The sequence below is a fragment of the Oncorhynchus mykiss genome, chromosome 9 (genome assembly GCF_057628025.1).
Source record: "Oncorhynchus mykiss isolate SJ-2025 chromosome 9, ASM5762802v1, whole genome shotgun sequence".
Taxonomy (NCBI): Eukaryota; Metazoa; Chordata; class Actinopteri; order Salmoniformes; family Salmonidae; genus Oncorhynchus; species Oncorhynchus mykiss.
The window spans coordinates 28,144,477-28,168,177 of record NC_143030.1 but is presented as its reverse complement, the minus strand read 5'-3'; the positions used below and the strand labels follow the sequence as shown (position 1 = coordinate 28,168,177).

Sequence of the window (23,701 nt, the reverse complement as noted above, 5' to 3'; positions counted from 1 at the left end):
CTCAATCAGTGCCTCTCTCACCGCTGCTGCCTGATACCGCAGTGGCTCAACACTCTAAACTTTACTCTCCCGCCATGTCTCAGTCCACATCTTCAAAGTGATGTCCACATGTTTTTTTCAGGATGGCCCATCGCTGTGTGGAGGCTGAGAACAAGGTGTACAGTTTGTGTAAGATGCCAAAGTAACCTGTGGCATCAACAGAACTTTTAGCAGCATCAGCCACAACCAGGTTCAATGTGTGAGCCCCACATGGAACATATAGAGCTCTCAGATTCATTTCCAGGAGTCTGGCTTGGGCACCATTGTTTTTGCCTTTCACGTTGGCCCCATTATCATAAGACTGTCCTCTGCAGTCCTCAAAATAAATTTTTAGCTCCTCTAATCTTTTGAGAATCAGGGATGACAAATGTTGGCCCGTGGACTCCTCTGCCTCCAAAAGTCCCGTAAAACGTTCCTTCATCTGGGGCTCCTCCTTCAGGGACACAATTCTAATCACAACTGACAACTGTTCAGTGTGGCTGACATCTGAGGTGCAATCTAGAATGATAGAGAATAATTTTGCCAGCTTGATGTCACTCACCATTATTGAAATGCTGCTCAACAAATCAATGAGTTCATTCTGTATTTGGTGGCCAAGGTGGTATGACTTGAAGTCCCTTTTTGGACACGGTTAAGGTTCTCTTTCATGACTGAATCAAATTGTGTCATCAGTTCAACCTCTTTGAGGATATTTCCATTTGATGAAGAGTACAGTGTTTCTGTGTGTCCCCTTAGTGCCAGATTTATAATTGCCAGAGACTGCACAATAGCAGTCAGATGTGTCAACACCTCTCTCCATCTCATCCTCTCAGCCTCCATAAGTGCCATCTCGTGCTTATCAATTGTTTCCCCTTTTTTGATCCTCATTGCCAGTTCTTTCCATGTTTTCATGCAGTTTTGGTGTTCTGGACTGCTGTCGTGTGAAGTCAGCAAAGAACTTGCATGTTTCCAGTCTGTCAACCCTGACTTTTCCAAATACATTTTCTTCCTAGAAAAGAGTTTGCAGCAGAAGCAGAAGAGGCTGTTGTTTCTTTCAGAATACACCAACCAACTTCTAGGGATTTTTTCAACACTCACCAAAGTCTTCCTGAAATACTGGTGCAACTTCTTCTATCACTCTCATTCCTAGGGAAAACAAAGTTAGGTGGTACCTCACTTGTTCCTCTGCAAACTAGTTGTGTCTGAATTCTGTCAGTGAGAACTGAAGGCCAGTCAGTAGGGTCTGTAGACAGTGGTTCATCCTCAGCAGCAGGGTCTGTAGACAGTGGTTCATCCTCAGCAGCAGCGTCTGTAGACAGTGGTTCATCCTCAGCAGCAGGGTCTGTAGACAGTGGTTCATCCTCAGCAGCAGGGTCTGTAGACAGTGGTTCATCCTCAGCAGCAGGGTCTGTAGACAGTGGTTCATCCTCAGCAGCAGGGTCTGTAGACAGTGGTTCATCTTCAGCAGCAGGGTCTGTAGACAGTGGTTTATCCTCAGCAGCAGGGTCTGTAGACAGTGGTTCATCCTAAGCAGCAGGGTCTGTAGACAGTTGTTCATCCTCAGCAACAGGGTCTGTAGACAGTGGTTCATCCTCAGCAGCAGGGTCTGTAGACAGTGGTTCATCCTCAGCAGCAGGCTCTGTAGACAGTGTTTCATCCTCAGCAGCAGGGTCTGTAGACAGTGGTTCATCCTCAGCAGCAGGGTCTGTAGACAGTGGTTCATCCTCAGCAGCAGGGTCTGTAGACAGTGGTTCATCCTCAGCAGCAGGGTCTGTAGACAGTGGTTCATCCTCAGTAGCAGGGTCTGTAGACAGTGGTTCATCCTCAGCAGCAGGATTTGGTGGGGATGCTGCTACAGGCATTTGTAATGGGCATTAGTTTACACACGTTATTCACAGAATTTATAGTGGTGGACATCCCACATACACACCCAGTAATAATAAAATCATCATTGTTACCTACAAAATGGAAACTTACATTTTTATGTTATGCAGGAATGCACACATAAACACATGTACGTGTACCCACACACACACCTGTAGAATCCTGCAGAATCCTGCTGGGGAGAAGTGGAAGCAAATGGGTCTTTATCCTCAGTCTCAGACAACATTTGTGAAGACACCTGTGTGGCTGAGGAGGTGGATGGCTCCTCATCTTGAGGCTCCGAGATAATTTCTGAAGAGGCCTGTGTGGCTGAGGAGGTAGATGCCTCCTCATCCTGGCCAGTGCCAGAGGGTGCTCCAAAATTGAAATACAGTATATGAGCCTGACACCCTAAATACATTTGTTGCACAATTAAATATACATGTCCTTATGCACAATTGATCAAACTTTCAGAATAGGAACCAATGAACCATACAACTTCCTTGTCTAATTCTAGGCATAAGACACCCCTTAAGATTCAATATATCACAAAAGATAGAAAATATCAGCATAATATAGACGTATTTTAAGTTAGCCTACAGCAATGGAAATTCCCCTTACTGAGCTCAGGACCTAGTCAATACAATCACAGAAAACCTTTATGATGTCACCTCAATGAAAGTTAACCAAATCAATAATGTGCTAGTTGGGTTGTAATCGTTCTTCTACATTATCATGATGAAACTGTGTTAAATTATATCCAATGTTGGACAGAAAACAGAATATTGTCGCCCTATGTGTAATATAGCAAAGCAAGCAACATAGTAACATAGGCTAACCAACATAAGTGTTATACTAGCCTATTACATGCATAATATTATACTCAAAGAGATGACATAGCTGCAAACCTTTATCTTTTGTACGTTTCTCCTCTTCTTCTTTCCTCTTTTTCCTAAACTGGGCACCTGATGGCTTAGACCTTTTCGTGTCCATTTGTGCTGATTTGGCACTCGAGCATCAATACATTACCCATCCCCCAACACAGTCAACCAAGAGTCGAGACTACATTACCCATCCCCCAACACAGTCAACCAAGAGTCAAGACTAAACCAATTCACCTTGGTGGTGGGCAGACTGGTTTTATATTATTCTTAATGCCAGTCCCTCCAGGATTTGGACGATTTTTTAAATATATATTTGCGGGCAAAAATGCTTGATTTTGCTGCGGCATTTCTGACATTTTGCATGGCAATATGCAACGATTTTTATCCAATTTCTCACGAAAATGCGTTGACGAGAGAAAACGTTTGTTGACATGTGGCTTGCTTGATTTTACCATTATGAGGTAAATGTGCAGCGATTGGTTGAAATTGCGAGCCATCTTATTGTACTGCGGTGATGGGTCATTTTTATGCAATGACAGTGCAATGAATTGACTGTTTTATGCAGGAAAATAGTGCGGAGATTGGTCAAATTTGCAAGCCCTTACATAATATACGGACTGTCATGCATACTAATACAGTAAATACAATTCTGTTAGAGTACTAGCGTCCTATGCACAGGCTGTACCTGTACATCAAGCTGCCTCACGCTACAGAAACAGTAAATAGGCTCCTGCCCTGTGGGCTATTCTGGCTCGGACAAAGCTACTTCTACAGTGATTCCTTTCCTTCATTCCATTTAAATCCTTCAAAATGGCGACATGGACCCCCTAATCAGCTGCGCACCAACAGTTACAGGGCAATATTTCTCCACAGTCATTGCGAAGCCATTAGAGACTGCCAGAGTCTCTGCGGGTCTGTCCTTTGGCATCATCTGTGAGGTCTGATGCCTAATTGATCACATTAACCGGCCCTCACAATCACAACAGGCCATAATGGCTGCCCATTACAACAGTGGGCATGCCCACAGCTTAGTGCAGGGGCCCTTTAGACAGCGTTCACACAGAGTTAGCCCAGCATGGGGGAGGCCATTTTGGCAGATGGCTCTTTGTGAAGCAGCACCGCTCTGTGGATTCTCTTTGAAAGTGGATGTCACGGAGGTAACCCTTGGCGAAGGTTAGCGACGGGAGCTCAGCACAGTCGACTGCTCCAGCTTTTAGAACAAAGTGCCAATGGTCGGTGCCGATGCAGTAAGCAGGGGCTCTGTGCTTCTATGCTAGCTTTTTGTTTGGGGACACTGGCAGTGAGGATTTGTTTCATTGAGCCCATGTGAAAGATTATGTTGTCACAGACGTTCTGTGAATTTTGAGAGGAACGGTTGTTTTTAATAAGGCGCTAAAGATGGCCAGTTTTGAGAAGCTCAAGGAATTGTGCAGCACAGGTTGTTGGGCATAAAAATGTACAGTCGCTAGACAGCTAATGCCTTCGCAAGGTTAACAACACTGTCCCCAGTGGTCATGACCAAAGACCTGTCCTAAAGAGGGTTCTGAGTTCTAGAGGGAGTTCTTGCACTAATTAATAATGTTATGGCTTCAACAGGAGGAGGGTGGGAAGGTGGCGTGGGAACTAAAGCCAGGTGCGGCAGGAAAATGAGCGGTGGAGCGAGTGATGGATGTGGTGCCAATGTGTGACAGCGATAAGGATAGTTCTAGAACAGGTGTGTAAAGGACTACGGTGACGTATCAGGAAGTGACCGGTGCTCCCCTGTGTACGCATGTGTGCGTGTTCTTCTCACAGCTGTAGCAAAATAATGTGTGCTCATTATGCAACATGAGTTACTGAGTTACATAAATACAAAGCCAGAGTGAATCTCTCAGCAATTTTCAAAGGCACAGGTGAGGTGAGCCACTCAGACATGGAAGCAGACAGAGGCCTGAGAAGTGTACAGTGTGTTAACAAAACAAGTTCTGACTCACTGTACAATACATCAATGCATAAAGCTAGCCTGACACAGGCACTACTGTGCATTCACCTATTATTGTCCATTCTGTAATGCTATTTACAGATGCTAGGTAAGGCACTCTAGGGGTCCGATTCAGATAGAGGAAATGTACTCTTTTCTTACGCATGCCTTTCCTTCTCAGCGTAGTTCTCTTGCGTGCACTGAATACATTTAATTCAACCTCTGAAAACCCTCCCACTTGCTGGCCAACAGAGTTTTAATTCAATAGGGTTTCTGTACATTTTCTAAAGCCATCCCTTCAAATTTGGTGTACCTTTTCATTCGAAGTTTATTTGAATTTTCTCTCCAGACTAATGCACAAAATATATTGGTGAATAACTAAATAGTGGTTGGATTCATCCTGAAAGTTGTCAAATGCAATTTTTCAATCGATTAAATATTGGAAGGTGAGAAAAGTGTACAATAGGGGCTGAGCAGTAGTGCTATATAAACCTACCCTAATTATCCTTACTAATCATGGAACTGTGATGACAACAGTCCAGTCGTCGTGAACCATGCGCCAGGCTCCAGGTTTAAATGGCTACAAATGGTCTACGTTCCATATTGATTCAAATTGGCTACATCCTAAATGATTTGCCAAATTGTAATACGTTAGCCTAATTTCATCCACTATTGCTAGCGGTCCTCAGGGACATCCACACGAACGTGACAGAGGAAAGAAAGGTAAACTAACTATGTAATGCAATGATGCAAAATGTATGGAAAGTACCACTAAAGTGACAGCTATAAATGTATGTGGGTGTATAACTAACATTGGCTAATGATAGTGGCTAATTTAACACAAAACACATTTTGTAAAAAAAATACAGTGAAAAGTCAGGGCATATAATTAAAACATTCTAGAAATCATAAATCAACTCGGTAGGTTTGGCGCTCTACTGTCATTTGAGCATGGCTTCAGAAGCCTATTACTTGGGTCTCCAAATGTCATTCTTGAAAGTTATATGGGCAGCATTTCATAAACTTCACTGTGGAAAAGGTGATACTATCACGGATTACAAAGGGAAACCCAGCTGTGAGCTGTCCAGTGACGCGAGCCTACCAGGCAAGCTAAAGAGAGTTTCAAGTTCCTTGGTGACCACATCACATCACTAAGGAACTATCGTGGTCCAAACACACCAAGACAGTTGTGAAATGGGCACAACAACACCTTTTCCCCTTCAGGAGACTGAAAAGATTTGGCATGGGTCCCCAGATCCTGAAAAAGTTCTACAGCTGCACCATCAAGAGCATGGTTGCATCACCGCCTGGTGTGGCAACTGCTCGGTATCTGATCGCAAGGCGCTACAGAGGGTAGTGTGTACGGCCCAGTATATCCCTGGGGCCAAGCTTCCTGACATCCAGGTCCAATATACTAGGCGGTGTCAGAGGCAGGCCCAAAAAATGGTCAAAGACTCCAGTCACCCAAGTCATAGACTGTTCTCTCTGCTACCGCACAACAACAAGGTACCGGAGCACCAAGTCTAGGACCAAAAGGCTCCTTAACAGCTTCTACCCCCAAGCCATAAGCCTGCTGAACAATTAATCAAATGGCCAACCATACTATTTACATTGACACCAGCTCTTTGTTTTTACACTGCTGCTATTCGTTGTTTATTATCTATGCATAGTCACTTTACAAATGACCTCGACTAACCTGTACCGCCGCACATTGGTACCGGTAACCCCTGTATATAGCCTCGTTATTGTTATGTAATTTTCTTGTGTTACTTTTTTATTTGAACTGCATTGTTGGTTAAGGGCTTGTAAGTAAGCCTTTCACGGTAAGGTCTACACTATTTGTATTCGGCACATGTGATAAATAACATTTGATTTGAAAAGATTCGCCATTGCCAGATGATCCTCAGAAAGTTCTACAGCTGCACCATTGAGAGCTTCTAGACTGTGTCGTGTCTTTGGCATCATTAAACTGAAGACTTATTTTTATAAAAAATTATCTGTAATTATAATTAGGTGATTAAACTAACTTAATCATGTAACTGTAATTAACTAGGAAGTCGGGGCACCAAGGAAAATATTCGGATTACAAAGTTATAATTTTCCTAATATAGCTTTCAGATATTTTAAAATCTGATGAATTTGTCTTCCGATTAATCAATTATTCTTTACCTCACGTTAGTCTCATTCCAAACATCGTAAATTGTTGGTTACCTCCACGAACCCAGTTTTCACTATGAGTCATCCATACATCAATTGTCTTAAATCATTTATTTACTAACTAAATAATCACAGAAATGCACACAAACAAAGAGTAGATGTAGTTACAAGGAAATGATAGCAGAGTTTCCCTAGTGGGTCTTTGCGTTCAATGATGCCGAATTCCTAGTTTCAGACTAGTAATTAGTATCAAAGAAGTGTTCTTATTCTGTAGGTTAGATAGTCTCAGAGTTAAACATGTGGTATGGTTAAGAATTCAGCAATGCGGGGCCTCCCGGGTGGCGCAGTGGTTAAGGGCGCTGTACTGCAGCGCCATCAGAACCCTGGGTTCGCGCCCAGGCTCTGTCGTAACCGGCCGAGACCGGGAGGTCCGTGGGGCAACGCACAATTGGCCTAGCGTCGCCCGGGTTAGGGAGGGCTTGGTCGGTAGGGGTGTCCTTGTCTCATCGCGCACCAGCGACTCCTGTGGCGGGCTGGGCGCAGTGTGCGCTAACCAAGGTGGCCAGGTGCACGGTGTTTCCTCCGCACATTGGTGCTTCCGGGTTGGATGCGTGCTGTGTTAAGAAGCAGTGCGGCTTGGTTGGGTTGTGTATCGGAGGACGCATGACTTTCAACCTTCGTCTCTCCCGAGCCCGTACGGGAGTTGTAGCGATGAGACAAGATAGTAGCTACTACAACAATTGGATACCACGAAATTGGGGAGAAAAAGGGGTAAAATTCAAAAAAAAAAATAATAATAATTCAGCAATGGGCTCAAACCTTAGCCCTCTCGTAATTGAGAGAAGCATGGTCTGAAGATAAATTCCCAAGGCGGGGTTTATATTTGGAAGAGCAGAAAGGGATGGTCCCATGACGCCCATGACGATCAATGTCATTGGGCGGGCCCATGACTTAGTTAAACTCCAAAGGGAATTGCCCTCAGTTCCTTCATTAAACAGTCTAAAATCACATTACATAATTTCACAAATAGTTTCATCTTTACTCATTCATCCCATACAACAATTAGATGCAAGCCCCACAACAGAGACTCTTGTATAAACAGGGTTATGGTAATGTGGCTGCATTGTCTCTCATGAGTTTCACAAAATTGTACTAAACTGTCTGGCCATGAGGAAGAATCTCCTCCAGGAATTTATGACCTGCCTAACAGCAGCCTGGGGGGGGGGGGAAGAGAGAGAGAGAGAGAGAGAGAGAGAGAGAGAGAGAGAGAGAGAGAGAGAGAGAGAGAGAGAGAGAGAGAGAGGTGCAGAGAGAGGGGGATGGTGCTCGCTGTACCCAAAGAGGGCAATGTCATGACAACTGGCTGCATCACCGCTTGGTTGGCTACAGAGGTTAGTGCGTATGGCCCAGTAGATAACTGGGGCCGAGCTCGCTCCCTACCATCCAGGACTTCTATACCAGGCGGTGTCAGAGGAACGGGGTGCTGAGAAAATGTTTGTTGACTCCAGCCACCCAAGTCATACTGTTCTCTCTGCTACTGCACAGCAAGCGGTACCGATGCTGGATCCAATAGGATCCGGAAGTGTATAAAATGTGTGGAATTCTGAAGGAATTAAGTCAGAATACAGTGTAGACACAACTCCACCACATCTCCACCCCAAACAAATAACAGGTGAATAGCATGCTATTCTCATGCTTAGATGTTCTACAGAAGTTGTGTACACCTCTTCAAATGAAGATTTACCTGTCAGGCACTAGTCCATTAGCTTGGCTCAATTTCACAGAGCACTCCAGGTGTCGCAGACCTGTCTGTACCTCGTCACCCGCTTCTGAGACTTCACCATTGCCCTCTCTGACCCCTGCATCTGATTTCTGTATAAATCCACCAGGGTGCTGTCTGTCTGCCATTCCACACGGTCATGCACACAGAGTAACAGGTGATGGACGGGATATGTTGATTCAAGATAGATGACTCATCAAAATGATCCACTTTAATGGAGAGAGAGCACAGGAAGTTGTGTCAGAAAGGGCAAGGTGAAATTCAGCTGAGACAGACAGCTGAGAACTGAGAACTGTCATGGTCTAGGCTATTTAAGGGCAATCTTTGAAGATGTTTTGATTGACTCAGCATTCAGACAAAACAAAGACCACAAATAACTGTAACATCAATGACAGACTGGATTATTTTGCTCTCTCCGTGCTCATTTCCGTCTATGGTGAGACAGAACACTGGAATAGAGGGCTGCATTCGGTCAGGCGGACAATTTGAGATGAAAAAATGTATTTGTTTCGTAGGTTATTTGGAAACAGACATCTACATCTTTCTGCTTTCTATGAGTTAGCCTAGGCCTACTAATTGTATTGAAAGCACCTCTGGCGCATTATTCACACGCTCTCAGCAATCCCTGTTTCAAGTTCAGTAGCCTCTCTTCTACTAGTTGGGTGTGCAAGATCAAGTGTGGTCTCAACAGAGGTGGTGCCACAGGTTCAAAAGTGGTGTGTCAAAATGTATTTTATTTTCTGGGGCCTGGAGTTTTTCCGGATCTCATGACCTGGTCAGGCAAAACAGGTCTCAAATGGGTCCTATTTGTAGGCTATGACATGGTCCAACATTCAAGGGATACTTCGGGATTTTGGCAATAAGACCATTTATCTACCCTTTATCTACTTCTCTGTGTGCAGTATGAAGTTAAGTAGTTTCGCGATCCAATGCTAACTAGCGTTAGCACAATTACTGGGAGTCTAATGGTATCTGCTAGCCGTTGGTCAAAAAGCTACTGGCCCAAACAAAATTTCTACTGGCCCGGACATGGTAGATACAGTAGATATCGACCTGGCTACAGTAGGCTAGCCAAGGCAAATGCCAACGTGTATTTTTGTAGCTTTCTTTTTGCGGACTATCCACAGTAGCCAGCATATTAATAGTATGTTCCCTATTGAAGCTTAACTTTTGAAAAATCCCGTTCCCTAAAATAAATAAACTTGGCGAGTAGATTGACGGGCACTTTTTTTTAGCTCAGGACAACTCGCGTGTGCTGTGTGAACGTAGCTGTCAATAACTGTACTGCTCGAGTGCTTGAGAAGAGGTGACTCGCGGGAGCATGGGTCTCAATGAAATAGAGTACGCCTAGGCTGCCAATTCAATGGGTGGAGAATCACGTGGCATTTGGGCTTTCCAAAGAAATTATCTTAAATATGATTAGGCTATTGTTTACCACAGTGTCTGTAAATAAATATTGGTAATGGAAAGAAGTGCAGGGCGCTTAACCAACGTGATTTGAGCTGCAATCAAAAATGTTATCACCAATGAAAAGGAAAAGGTGCAATGCGCGCATAACATAGCCCTTTCCTTTTCAATAAATATTGATAACCTATTTATTTGTCACTGCTTGCAAATCGTCCCACTGCTAAAAGGTGGACTACATCCTATATGCAATACGTAGGTCAAGAGAAAGTGCAAGTGTTTGCTCTCATCATTCCTGCTGCATCAAGTTCAGTAGCTTACCTCTCCTCTCCTAGTTGGGCATGCGTGTGGGGGGGTGCTACGCTAACATGGAATTGTTTTAAGATGGTCATACAATGGATCATTTAGCTATTTGATTTGAAATTGTAGGACCCCTTTAGGTATCTTATATATATATACAGTGCCTTGCGAACTTTGCGACCTTTTGCCACATTTCAGGCTTCAAACATAAAGATATAAAACTGTATTTTTTTGTGAAGAATCAACAACAAGTGGGACACAATCATGAAGTGGAACGACATTTATTGGATATTTCAAACTTTTTTAACAAATCAAAAACTGAAAAATTTAGCGTTCAAAATTATTCAGCCCCTTTACTTTCAGTGCAGCAAACTCTCTCCAGAAGTTCAGTGAGGATCTCTGAATGATCCAATGTTGCCCTAAATGACTAATGATGATAAATACAATCCACCTGTGTGTAATCAAGTCTCCGTATAAATGCACCTGCACTGTGATAGTCTCAGAGGTCCGTTAAAAGCGCAGAGAGCATCATGAAGAACAAGGAACACACCAGGCAGGTCCGAGATACTGTTGTGAAGAAGTTTAAAGCCGGATTTGGATACAAAAAGATTTCCCAAGCTTTAAACATCCCAAGGAGCACTGTGCAAGCGATAATATTGAAATGGAAGGAGTATCAGACCACTGCAAATCTACCAAGACCTGGCAGTCCCTCTAAACTTTCAGCTCATACAAGGAGAAGACTGATCAGAGATGCAGCCAAGAGGCCCATGATCACTCTGGATGAACTGCAGAGATCTACAGCTGAGGTGGGAGACTCTGTCCATAGGACAACAATCAGTCGTATATTGCACAAATCTGGCCTTTATGGAAGAGTGGCAAGAGGAAAGCCATTTCTTAAAGATATCCATAAAATGTGTTGTTTAAAGTTTGCCACAAGCCACCTGGGAGACACACCAAACATGTGGAAGAAGGTGCTCTGGTCAGATGAAACCAAAATTGAACTTTTGGCAACAATGCAAAACGTTATGTTTGGCGTAAAAGCAACACAGCTGAACACACCATCCCCACTGTCAAACATGGTGGTGGCAGCATCATGGTTTGGGCCTGCTTTTCTTCAGCAGGGACAGGGAAGATGGTTAAAATTGATGGGAAGATGGATGGAGCCAAATACAGTACCATTCTGGAAGAAAACCTGATGGAGTCTGCAAAAGACCTGAGACTGGGACGGAGATTTGTCTTCCAACAAGACAATGATCCAAAACATAAAGCAAAATCTACAATGGAATGGTTCAAAAATAAACATATCCAGGTGTTAGAATGGCCAAGTCAAAGTCCAGACCTGAATCCAATCGAGAATCTGTGGAAAGAACTGAAAACTGCTGTTCACAAATGCTCTCCATCCAACCTCACTGAGCTCGAGCTGTTTTGCAAGGAGGAATGCGAAAAAAATTCAGTCTCTCGATGTGCAAAACTGATAGAGACATACCCCAAGCGACTTACAGCTGTAATCGCAGCAAAAGGTGGCGCTACAAAGTATTAACTTAAGGGGGCTGAATAATTTTGCACGCCCAATTTTTCAGTTTTTGATTTGTTAAAAAAGTTTGAAATATCCAATAAATGTCGTTCCACTTCATGATTGTGTCCCACTTGTTGTTGATTCTTCACAAAAAAATACAGTTTTCTATCTTTATGTTTGAAGCCTGAAATGTGGCAAAAGGTCGCAAAGTTCAAAGGGGCCGAATACTTTCGCAAGGCACTGTACCTATAAATTAATATTGAGATTAAAAAGAATGGCTGCATTGGACCTTTAAATAAAAATGGTCACATTTGAGTATGTGGGGCCCTTACTCTGCTCACACAAGAAATATCATGTTTACCACTTTATATTTTCTTTGACTACAACATCACTTTTGAATATAGTGTACCTGCATGTACACTATTGCACTTCAAGAGGCACATCATGTCGATTGGCTATAGAAAAATCTGTATGGAATATGGAATAAGGTTTTGAAGTGTCTGTCCTATATTTAGGAGATGTAAGAAAGCTCTGGAAATATTTTTGTCTTTTGGACACATAAGCTGTGTTTGAAGACTCTTACTAACTGCACTAACCATACTATTTGTGATGTAAATTGAGTATGTACAGTCGTGGACAAACATTTTGAGAATGACACAAATATTAATTTCCACAAAGTTTGCTGCTTCAGTGTCTTTAGATATTTTTGTCAGATGTTACTATGGAATACTGAAGTATAATGACAAGCATTTCAGAAGTGTCAAATTACATGAAGTTGATGCAAAGAGTCAATATTTGCAGTGTTGACCCTTCTTTTTCAAGACCTCTGCAATCCGCCCTGGTATGCTGTCAAATAACTTATGGGTCACATCCTGACTGATGGCAGCCCATTCTTGCATAATCAGTGCTTTTAGTTTGTCAGAATTTGTGGGTTTTTGTTTGTCCACCCGCCTCTTGAGGATTGACCACAAGTTCTCAATGGGATTAAGGTCTGTGGAGTTTCCTGGCCATGAACCCAAAATATGGATGTTTTGTTCCCAGAGCCACTTAGTTATCACTTTTGCCTTATGGCAAGGTGCTCCATCATGCTGGAAAAGACATTGTTCGTCACCAAACTGTTCCTGGATAGTTGGGAGAAGTTTCTCTCAGAGGATGTGTTGGTACCATTCTTGATTCATGGCTGTGTTCTTAGGCAAAATTGTGAGTGAGCCCACTCCCTTGGCTGAGAAGCAACCCCACACATGAATGGTCTCAGGATGCTTTACTGTTGGCATGACACAGGACTGATGGTAGTGCTCAACTTGTCTTCTCTGGACAAGCTTTTTTCCGGATGCCCCAAACAATCGGAAAGGGGATTCATCAGAGAAAATGACTTTACCCCAGTCCTCAGCAGACCAATCCCTGTACCTTTTGCAGAATATCAGTCTGTCCATGATGTTTTTCCCAGAGAGAAGTGGCTTCTTTGCTGCCCTTCTTGACACCAGGCCATCTTCCAAAAGTCTTCCCCTCACTGTGCGTGCAGATGCACTCACACCTTCCTGCTGCCATTCCTGAGCAAGCTCTGTACTGGTGGTGCCCCAATCCCACAGCTGAATCAACTTTAGGAGACGGTCCTGGTGCTCGCTGGACTTTCTTGGGCGCCTTGAAGCCTTCTTCACAACAGTTGAACCGCTCTCCTTGAAGTTCTTGATGATCCGATAAATGGTTGATTTAGGTGCAATCTTACTGGCAGCAATATCCCTGCCTGTGAAGCCCTTTTTGTGCAAAGCAATGATGATGGCACGTGTTTCCTTGCAGGTAACCATGTTTGACAGAGGAAGAACAATGATTCCAAGCACCACCCTCATTTTAAAGCTTCCAGTCTGTTATTCAAACTCAATCAGCATGACAGAGTGATCATGACAGCATGACAGCCTTGTCCTCGTCAACACTCACATCTGTGTTAACGAGAGAATCACTGACATGATGTCAGCTGGTCCTTTTGTGGCAGGGCTAAAATGCAGTGGAAATGTTTTTTGGGGATTCAGTTCATTTGCATAGCAAAGAGGGACTTTGCAATTCATCTGGTCACTATTCATAACATTCTGGAGTATATGCAAATTGCCATCATACAAACTGAGGCAGCAGACTTTGTGAAAATGTATATTTCTGTCATTCTCAAAACTTTTGGCCACAACTGTAGTATGATAATTAGTCATTGTATAGATATAGTTAGTATGCCAAAAGTTCCCGGATGTCGTACTAAACACGTCAAAATATGAAGTATAGAAGCAGTAGACACTATTTCCGTGCTTTTAGGGCCCATAATGCAGTTCTTCTGAATATGGCCGTGGCTTCACAACGTTTTCAGATTTGAAGAAAGTGGCGGAAAATATGCAGACGAAGTCCGACGAGACCGGACACAAATTCATTGCAAATGTTAAGAACATTTTGAGGAAAGTAATAAAGCAAATAAGTTACGTTGCACGTTATGTTGGCTGACAATTTGTTAGCTATGCTATCCTTATGAACCGCATAGCATTGCAGCAATATGTACCTGTATGTTAGCTAGTTACCTAACGTTAGTTGGCTACTAATACATCGAACCTGCCAGGCAGTATATTAACTAAAATCGAACTAACTATTCAACGTTTATTGACTTGATTATTCACGTCGTTCTTACCTAAGCGGTAGAGTCGTTGTGCGCTCTCAATTATGTCTAGCTACTACGATTTCAGAGCACTTTCCTCTAAAGTGTGCCAGAGTGCAGAATAACTGATGAATTTATGAACGCTCAACACCCGTTGAATATATGGCCGGTGTCAGTAAACATTAGCAAAAAAAGCGTCATTAAATTGTTGCCAGCAGCACAGTTACAGTCACCAATGCTTTGGATAACATGAAGACAGCCTAACCAGCTCTGCTAGGGCAAGTAAAATGGTCAGAGTGAGGTGTTTTCTCATTTGTGTCTGGAAATAGCTAGCAAACTAGATAACGTTAGGCAGTTAGCTTGGGTGCTTGACTGCCGTTGTGAGGTCAGAACGCACGGATCAACCCTACTCTTCTGCCAGAGCGTCCAGTGACGCGCTCTGAAAGCTAAACACTCTGAATTTACGAATGGACAATCTAACAATGCTCTGGATTTAGGAACGCCCAGAGCGCACTTTGGCACTTCAAATTGAATTCAAGAACACACCAGAAATCGTAAAATGTCTAGCTAGTAATTTGTTATGCTAACAAACTAGCAAGAGGTTGCATAGCAACAGCATCAACTTCCGGTAGACAGGCGAAGTGCTAGTACACTTAACTGAAAGGATACCGTTCGGAGAACATCATCGTGTTCATGAGAGTCTCCCCATAGTGAAGTCATATTAGTTTGTAGCTCAAACGTTTCAGATCCTACAGACAGAAGTTGCCACATCAGCATTACCGACTTCAGATGAGTCCTGTGACACTTGTGGGTGTCATTGAGCAGCAAAACGGAGAACGCCATCATGTTCGTCTCCCCTTTCCATAGAGTCTAGGCCAAACCATTTGGACACCACAGACGTTATCGTGAGGAGACCGGTCTGACAGCTGTATCTCGGCCACCTCCCACCGCAGATGCGGAAGGACATAGGCAGATGCGGTGGATTGAGACGCAGCCCAATGCAAAAAAACTGATATCTCTATCTTAAACTGACAGATTTTGATGGGGAATATTTTATTATGTTACTTAGATTGACAGGTGCGCACGGGTGAGTCAATAGACTCTTAAATGAAATAAGAGTAGGCACTGGACAGGTATCTTTCCAAGGAAATGTACTTCCTAAATATGATTAGGCTACAGTTTACTACATTGCCAGGAAATAAATATTGATCACCCATATTTGTCTCCGTCTGAATATCGCCCCGTTCCAAAAAAGGATATATGTAAAACGCAGCTCAAGAGAAAGTGTTGGCTCTCTCTCCAACTCATATATGCTCTCCAAGCATATTGGCAGATATAGCCCAGTACTACTGATAGCCTCATATAATGGGCAACGTGAGAATCGCTGGTGATTTAATCTATTTCTTAGGATATTTTTGCAGAGTGGGCAGGTCCAGTATAAAAACCTGCGAGAGTGGACAGGAGTGGGATGAAGAAATCAGTCCTGCACAGTCCTCTACACTGGAACATAAAACGCACTCACCTTCAGTCTCATGAAGGAACCGTTGTTGTCCACAACTGCCCATCAGCTCGTACTTGCTTTTCTCTTCTGGCTGAAAGACACAGTACACAGTAAATAAGACGCTGGTTTCTAAGTGGTAGCTTAGGCTACATCTAACTAAGGTCAAGCCTGAGGCTTGAATTAATTACAAAGATTTCAATCCAAGTTGAGTAAAACAAAATTAAACCGCAGACAAATGCTAATCTCTATTTAACAGTTCACTGGAGGCACTCGAGTTAGATTTAGACTTGGCTAATTTGAGTGTACTGAAACCTCACAGACTTGTCTACTTAAGTTGAAAAAAAATAATGTAGCCTGAAGTGTCTCTTGTCCTTATTGAAGCTTATTCATGCCTTTCCAACTGAGGTTTTGCTAGGTTTTGCTAGTCTCTGGTGTGAAAACATGGTGGAAAGGTGCAGCCTCATTGCCCTCTGTCTGACTGAAAAGTGGGATGTGACTGAGGTAACACTCTCACACAATGTGTTCTGTCTGTTCTGCCCTACAGTACCATAACACTATGTTACACTGACTTCCACAGTCCTCACAAAAATAACTGTAACTTTACTTAAGAGCATTATTGTCTGAGCATTGCTGACATTAAATGAACATTGTTGACATTTGCCAATGTTTGTTCCACTCATGTTAAATGCCAGTCTCACAAGGAAATGGCATATACTAAATGTATGGGACAATTATAAAAGCAGTATAAACAGCCCTGTCATATCTTGCTGTTATAAAGGACTTCCATACTGCAGTGTACACCCTTGAAAGTATTCCTCTTTCTTTCACAGACATTGGCCTCACAGGTATATAATTATAAGTTTGGACCATAGTAAGAATACAATTGAAACAGGTGAGTGTGATGATCTTAAGAGGATTGAGTAATCCCACTTCCTGATGCTCCACCTCTGAACTCTTCTCCAACGCCCAGCTCTCCATGATCTCATACTCGACTTTGTGCCTCTCCTCCTTACTCTTCTGCTTCTTGTCTGGTGGAAAGAGGAAAATAAAGTGCGATTGAGATGTGCAACAATACAACAGACTCCTATTACACTGCAGTACAGCCGGTGAGGATAAGATCCCTATGTCATGTTCTCCTTTTCATCTACGACATGCTGTGAACTAATGCAGTCGAAGCGGCGTCTCTCGATCCCCAAACACACATAACCTGTTTGATCCAAGGATGGGAAACGACTTGGAAGACGATTGCAAGGGACAGATTAATCATTGTTGTACAAGACCGCAACATGTCAGAGGACAGAGGATAGCATTACATTGTTGACGTTGTCTAGAGCTCCCTAGTGTGGTTGGGATAAGTGCTGTATTACTCATGGGGATGGCTTTGTTACGAGCACAGCAGCCAACACAGTGGCCCTGATGTCATTTCCAGTACAAATGGAAACCTCCACAAAACCACATAGTCTAAATAACTGTCAGATCGATGCTATACAATCTGGGGTCATGCTGAACAAATATGACAATTGTCATTTCAGTTTGTAATTTTCTTGTGTACCGTCACAGTCATGTAAAATGCCATTGTATCCAGTCACATTTTGTTTCATACTGCAGCAGCTGGTTGAGCTTCTCTGCATCTATCCCAACCTTCAAATCAGCTCAATCACAAAATGAACACAGCATGAAGAGAACATAGAGGCATCACCAGCTTGCAGAGGGAGGAGAAATAGTCCCCCCCAAAAATACAGAGGAAACGAAGACGAAAGGATATTTTTAAAATTAAAGTCAAAGAAAAGAACAGGGAGGAAAACATTAAAGAAACAATTTTAGGGACGCAGATGAGAAGGAAGGAAGGAGGGAGGAAGCCAGGAAGGAAGAGGCTGACTTTGTTTGTTAGCATGAAGTTCATTCCATGAAGAGAGGAGAAGAATAAATCAGTAGTGGGCGTTCTCTTACCTTCAACCGATACTGAATGATCTTTCACCTCCACACATGGAAGGTCTCCATCTTGGAGTGTAGGGTCCAGCAGTTGCACTTCAATAGGCTGCTCTTCATTAGATGTCTTTTCACAGTCCACACTGTTCTTCAAGGGCTCAGAGGGTAGTGGCTGTCCAAAACATACACCACTGTGGTGCATTTGACCAACCTGTAGGACAAAGCTGTTCCGGGGAAATGCTGGTGTCCCCCAAGGAGGCGGGTGGCATTCCTCCCCTTTCTTGCACTTGAAGCAGTTTTCGTAAATGATAGTCCCTTTGTCCCCTTGTCTTGCTGAGTTCAGATCACACAAAAGTTCACAGTTGATAACAGGTTGTTGGGATCTAAGCTCACGTCCCAAAGCAGAAGCCATTGATTCATAAAGATTCAGGTCGTTTGTCTTTGTACCTGGCTCTCCGGATGTGCCTAATAGGTCTGTGCCTATGCCTAATAGGTCTGCTAAGAGGTCAGCTAATTTCCCCTTGCCTTTCTTCTGTAGAGGTGCTGATCCCTCATTCCTCATCTTTAGCTTCTCAGAGCTGTGATTGGTCACTGAGGCAGGTGCGGACGTGGTCTCTGTAGTTTTCCTCAGTGCGTCAACCTTGATATATTCTGAGGAGCTGCTGTTGGGTCTGCACGGGCACTTATCAATACTTTCACCTGCTGGATTTTCAAAATGGGAGGTTCTGAGGCAAAATTGCCAATCCTCAGTCCATAGGTTATGTCCTTGGAGCTTAACGCATCTCCTTTCTAGTTATACAGGTTAGGAAATCTGCACATCGGTTTAATAATTCATTGGATTCATTCATAAGAACAAACTACTTATCTAAACACGCTGCAAAGTAAACACAGGTCTGAAAAATCTATTCATGCTTGGACAGGGATATTTAAGGGAAATCATGGCATCGGGTGCGCACACACACCTAGTGGAGCTGACTTACCTGGTACGGCTGGCATTGCTGAGCCCCCAGTGTAGGAGAGTGGAGTCCCCTGTGAGAAGATGAGGAAAGAGAACATCTTCAATAACTAGATGAACCAGTGTCAGCAGGTACAGTTCCTTTCACAATATTATTTTTTTGTGCCAGAGTCTTTCAATGAATACTACTAGGGCATTGTGTATTGGTAAAAACATGAGAGCTGCTATGGCTTGTTCACATAGAGTTACAATGAGTTATTGGAACCCTTGGGCCCTTAAGGGTCTTTGTTTTCCTAGCTGATAACTGAGGTTGAGTATTACAACTGTGTTGATAGATGTCCACCCACACAATGCTTTATCCCATAGGACTGGTGCTAGGCAACTAACAGAGGAATTGTTGCACTGTAAGGCTGGAGCTTTACATCACTCTCGGGAAATATCTTTCAAAGAGACTGAAGGCTAGACTTAAGAAAAGTCAAAGGAAACAACAGAAATTACATTGTTGTTTTCTACAAAGATCATCAGAAATGAACCTTGATAAATGTGTCTCTCCAACCAATTTTGGATGATTCATGTCTAAATGCACCACCAGCAGATGGTGCATTTAAACAATCAATAGAAAGTCACTCATATGCGGGGTAGTAAAAAAACATAAACATCAATTGAAGTTGTTTCATCAGAGAGTAATGCTTTGACCAAAGAAAAGCACTTTGTTTTATGCTTGAAAGTCTGACATTTTATTCATTGATTTGGATGTCTTTTTAATATAACCAAAAGCAACGCTTAACAAAAGAGGTATATTTTGGATGACAAAAAAAAGATCAATGACTATAATCTGATATTTTATTCCACAGAGAATTTTTTAGGAATAAATTGGGATCTAATCACATGTCATACTCTGTATGAATATGTCCTCTTTCAAAGTATATGAGTATGAGGCTTTATGTTGTAGATCACTTGTAAACGAGATTCATCTTCAAAGATCAAACGGAAGGGCTATCCTTTCTAGTTTCCATAACAAGCAAAGACGGGGGAAGAAAAAGTTTGCAACGAGAAGAAGTTAAAATCAATTTCTTGCACTTGGATGACCTCAAAGAGAGAGAAGAAGAGTATTCGTTGGAAAAGCCCAAGACAACCCAGACTGATATTACAATCCCAAAATGGAGGCCCAAATAGAAGAGCCGTAACTATGGTGACACAGAGGCTCCTATGAAGACACTTCTTACAGAGATGGGAGTGTTTGAGAGACTATAAGAACAACATCTACGCACAGAGAAGCATGTCCAGACCTTTTTGAGTGAAAGGACAGCTAGAACCTCAAATGGCTAGTAGAGTGCACACCTTGCCAGACAGACAGGCAGCAAGAATGTTAATGTTCCAACACCAATTGCTGTGAGATTTCACAGTAAAGGCCATATTGACAGCTATAGCCGGCAACAGGTGATACCAAGATGACTAAGCCTTACTCGCAGTCATACAAGCTGTTATAAAGACTTGTTATACAAGAGGAGCAGAGCTGCAGAAAGCACTGAGTTGGAGTTGGATGGACATGCTACAGTATATGAGAGTGGGAGGGAGCTATGTTTTTTAATGCAAAAATTCAGATACAAACCAAAAAGGAAGCAATTGCCATAAATTCTTCTGTCAAAGACTGCTTTGTTTGTGAATCTGAATGATGAAGTCTAATCGAAAGCTGCTGACAGTATTTTTGTACTTTGGTAGTTGGTACTCATGAGACAAACAAAGCAATTCTGAAGAAAGGTAACATTTTGGCCCAAACTGTATCAATTGGATGATGTTCATCTCATGATGTGAAACCAGTGGAATACAGTAAATTGGATGAAAATAAACAACGGGTACACTTTTCAACCATAGAGTAATAAAAGTAACCAGGGCAGCATCTCAATTGTATTTCCTTAATTCATCATGTCTACTCTCCTCGCCTCCTTCACAAAACGTATTGGAGAGGGTCAAAAGTTCCTCCACTCCAATAAATGTTGAGAAGAAAGTCAGGAGAGAGGACACACAACCAAGCTAGCACATTTGGTTCCTTGGAAGTTGTGGGAATGTACATTTTTGGTTTCTCGTTGGTTCTGGGAACGAAGCTGTACGATTTCTGACCAGTAAAACGGAAAGTTATTTTATTGTCCTGAGAACGGAAGTAAAACTGTTTCTGGGACCGTTAATTTTGTGGTTGCAGGGAGATTCTGAGAATGTTTTACTATGATTCCCTGAAAGTTTTCCTGAGAGGTTTTATTAACATTCTGGGAATATACATTATAAGTTAAATGACATTATGAGAAAATATTTTAATAAGACTGCTAGCTTAACTGTTTTGAACTGCATGCACAGAACATATGGAAATAAATGTGTTTATTCATTCAAACACATGTATTTTTATTGTGGCATGGGGGTCAGTGAGACTCTAACCTGTGATCTTCTGTTCTCTATCTATGGCAATAATCCACTGCCCCACCAGGATGGAGCTAGCATGCCATGTTTATTACTCATACAAAGCTGTTCATTTTAGTCTATTCAAACTGACCACATTTCAAAGAAAACAAGCACTCATTATGATCAGGTGTGGCCAATTAGTGGGTGCAGCCAACACAGCTGAACACACTTAACGAGACAGAGGATAGAGAGAGTTTTGTTGACGCTGAGAACGGAATGTATATGTTTTTATAATAATAATCATTTTTGAATGTTACAAATGTTCTATTGGTATGTTTTCTTCATGTTCTGAGAACATTCATTTAAATAGAACCATAAGGAAACCTGAAGAAAACGTTATGCTAAAGTACTGTACATCTGTGGGAAGTTTGTATGCAAAATAACAATAGGACAACCAACCTCTCACCAAGCTCTAAGAAGCATATGGTTCTCAGAACGTTATGTGCTAGCTTGGAAGGAATTAAGGAAATACAATAACCCCAGCTGTCTGTACCTTGAATCCTCCACAGGTGGCGCAGATGGTTAGGAGGGTTTTGGAGGCAGTGGCTTGGGAACTGCTGCATATCTGATAGGAGTCTGGATGTTGAGTGTCACTAGAGGGCGCCACCCCGCTCTTACTCTCCTCTGAGTGACCCTGTAAGAGATCAGCCATCGAGCGCCTGGCAACAGTGTCCGAGCGACCCCCGAGAGGACCCTCTTTTTCCCTCTGTACTGACTTACATGATGGGGGTGATTGGGGTGAACTACCCGCCTGGTCCTTAGATGTTGTGGAGGTCTGGTGCCCCCTGGCCCCTCCTGTTCCCCCCTGCAGTAGATTCCGGGGGGTGTCGTAGAGGTATCTCAGTGACGTGGGTACCTGGTACTCCTGTCCTGGCGCTGGGGGGCAGGTACAGGGGGCCAGGTCCAGGTGAGGGGGCAGGCTGAGCAGGGAGCCAAAGTCATCCCCCCCAGAACCAATGTCCAGGCTACCTGCATAGGAGGAGAAACTCCCAGAGTAGGAGGAGTGGCTTCCTGTGGCGATGCCGCTGTCGGATGAGCTCTGTCGACCAATCTCCTGCAGCTGCCGGGACCGAGGTGGCTTGGCTACTGCACGAGCTCCACCCACCTGAATGACAGACAGTTTATCCTCGGCCTGTAAGGCCACCTTGGGCCCAGACTGGCCAATGATGGTCTCTGTGGGGGCGGAGCTTGTTGTGACGGGCTCAGTCCAAATGGCCAGCCGGCTGCCGATGCTGGAGTCTGATTGGCTGGTGTCGGAGGTGTCAGAGGAGCCTGATATGCTGCGGTCGTCTCCCGCCACAGACAGACCATACGTGGAGGAGGCTTCCAAAACCACATAAGAAAACAGATTATTTATTCTATAAAAACAAAACTATTACTTATACACCTTATCTACACAAGCACATCAATAAAGCATAACATCAGATTATCCAAAATAGGTCTCCTCACTTGTCTGACTGGTAGTCACAGTCACAATACTCACAATAAATCAACAACATAAGACACATTTCTATATGACGCTATAGAAACTTGCTTTTAGAAAGTTACGATAATGCAACAGGCACCATTACTGGGCAATGTACCATTTCCCATGGATTAGTCATGGAGAATACTAACTCTAATACATGTTCCATAAATTGTTGAAGGAAGATGAATGGTGAGCAGTGGATGCTGGTGTCCCTTTTTTTCACTCATAAACTATATTGTAGTAGTATGTTCATTATCCCATTGTTAATACAATCCCTCCAAAAAGGGTGCATGTCAGCAGTCAAGTTTTCAAGATAGAGCACTTTCAGTACAGCGCAATGACTGTGATGGTTTTGCATTGAAGGACAGGTTCATTCTAATGGCTGGAATAGACTGAACGGTGAGGTAACGCACCTGTGCTGCTCTGGTGAGACAGCATGCTAAGGCGTTTCTCCAGCTCCTGGGCCTCATGGTTTACCCTCTCCTCAGAGTAGGCCTGGTTGGCGGCGGCGTTGGGGTCTGTCGGCGTGAAACACAACGGTATTCATAATACTTTACCTTTATTATAATAGCAGTCAACAGTCAACAACAATACATAGTATCAATAACACACCATAGCAATGATAAAGTCATTCCAATAAACAATATTCTATTGCTCTTTGGTCATTTACTACAGTATTCTAAAATAATATATCCGTTTATGCAGGCCCTTGTGAGACAATTCAGTAGAAAGGACAAAATTCTGTTTATGTCTGTTGATTAATAGTCGTAAATCTCGATAGGAGGCCTACTGATAATAGTATACATCAATATCTGTGAGGAGAGGTTAACCTTGGGTGCCTTTCTGATGTCAGAGTGACATGGGATCAAAAGAGTGACGCAGA

The 23,701-nt window shown here is 43.0% G+C and overlaps 1 protein-coding gene across 4 annotated transcripts in view; it reads right to left on the bottom strand.

The window, feature by feature from the left end:
• Window positions 1-23,701, bottom strand: part of LOC110532977 (protein Dok-7) — a 48,801-nt gene that overhangs the window by 9,773 nt on the left and 15,327 nt on the right. The window contains exons 6-11 of one of the 4 annotated variants that reach the window (XM_036987660.2): window positions 23,232-23,336; window positions 21,844-22,673; window positions 18,922-18,970; window positions 17,963-18,643; window positions 16,943-17,040; window positions 16,034-16,103 (exon numbers count right to left, since the gene is read on the bottom strand). In XM_036987660.2, coding sequence (XP_036843555.2) covers window positions 16,034-16,103; window positions 16,943-17,040; window positions 17,963-18,643; window positions 18,922-18,970; window positions 21,844-22,673; window positions 23,232-23,336 — 1,833 coding nt within the window. The remainder of the gene's footprint in view (window positions 1-16,033; window positions 16,104-16,942; window positions 17,041-17,962; window positions 18,644-18,921; window positions 18,971-21,843; window positions 22,674-23,231; window positions 23,337-23,701) is intronic. The other 3 variants (XM_036987661.2, XM_036987662.2, XM_036987664.2) reach the window with 3 other exon arrangements.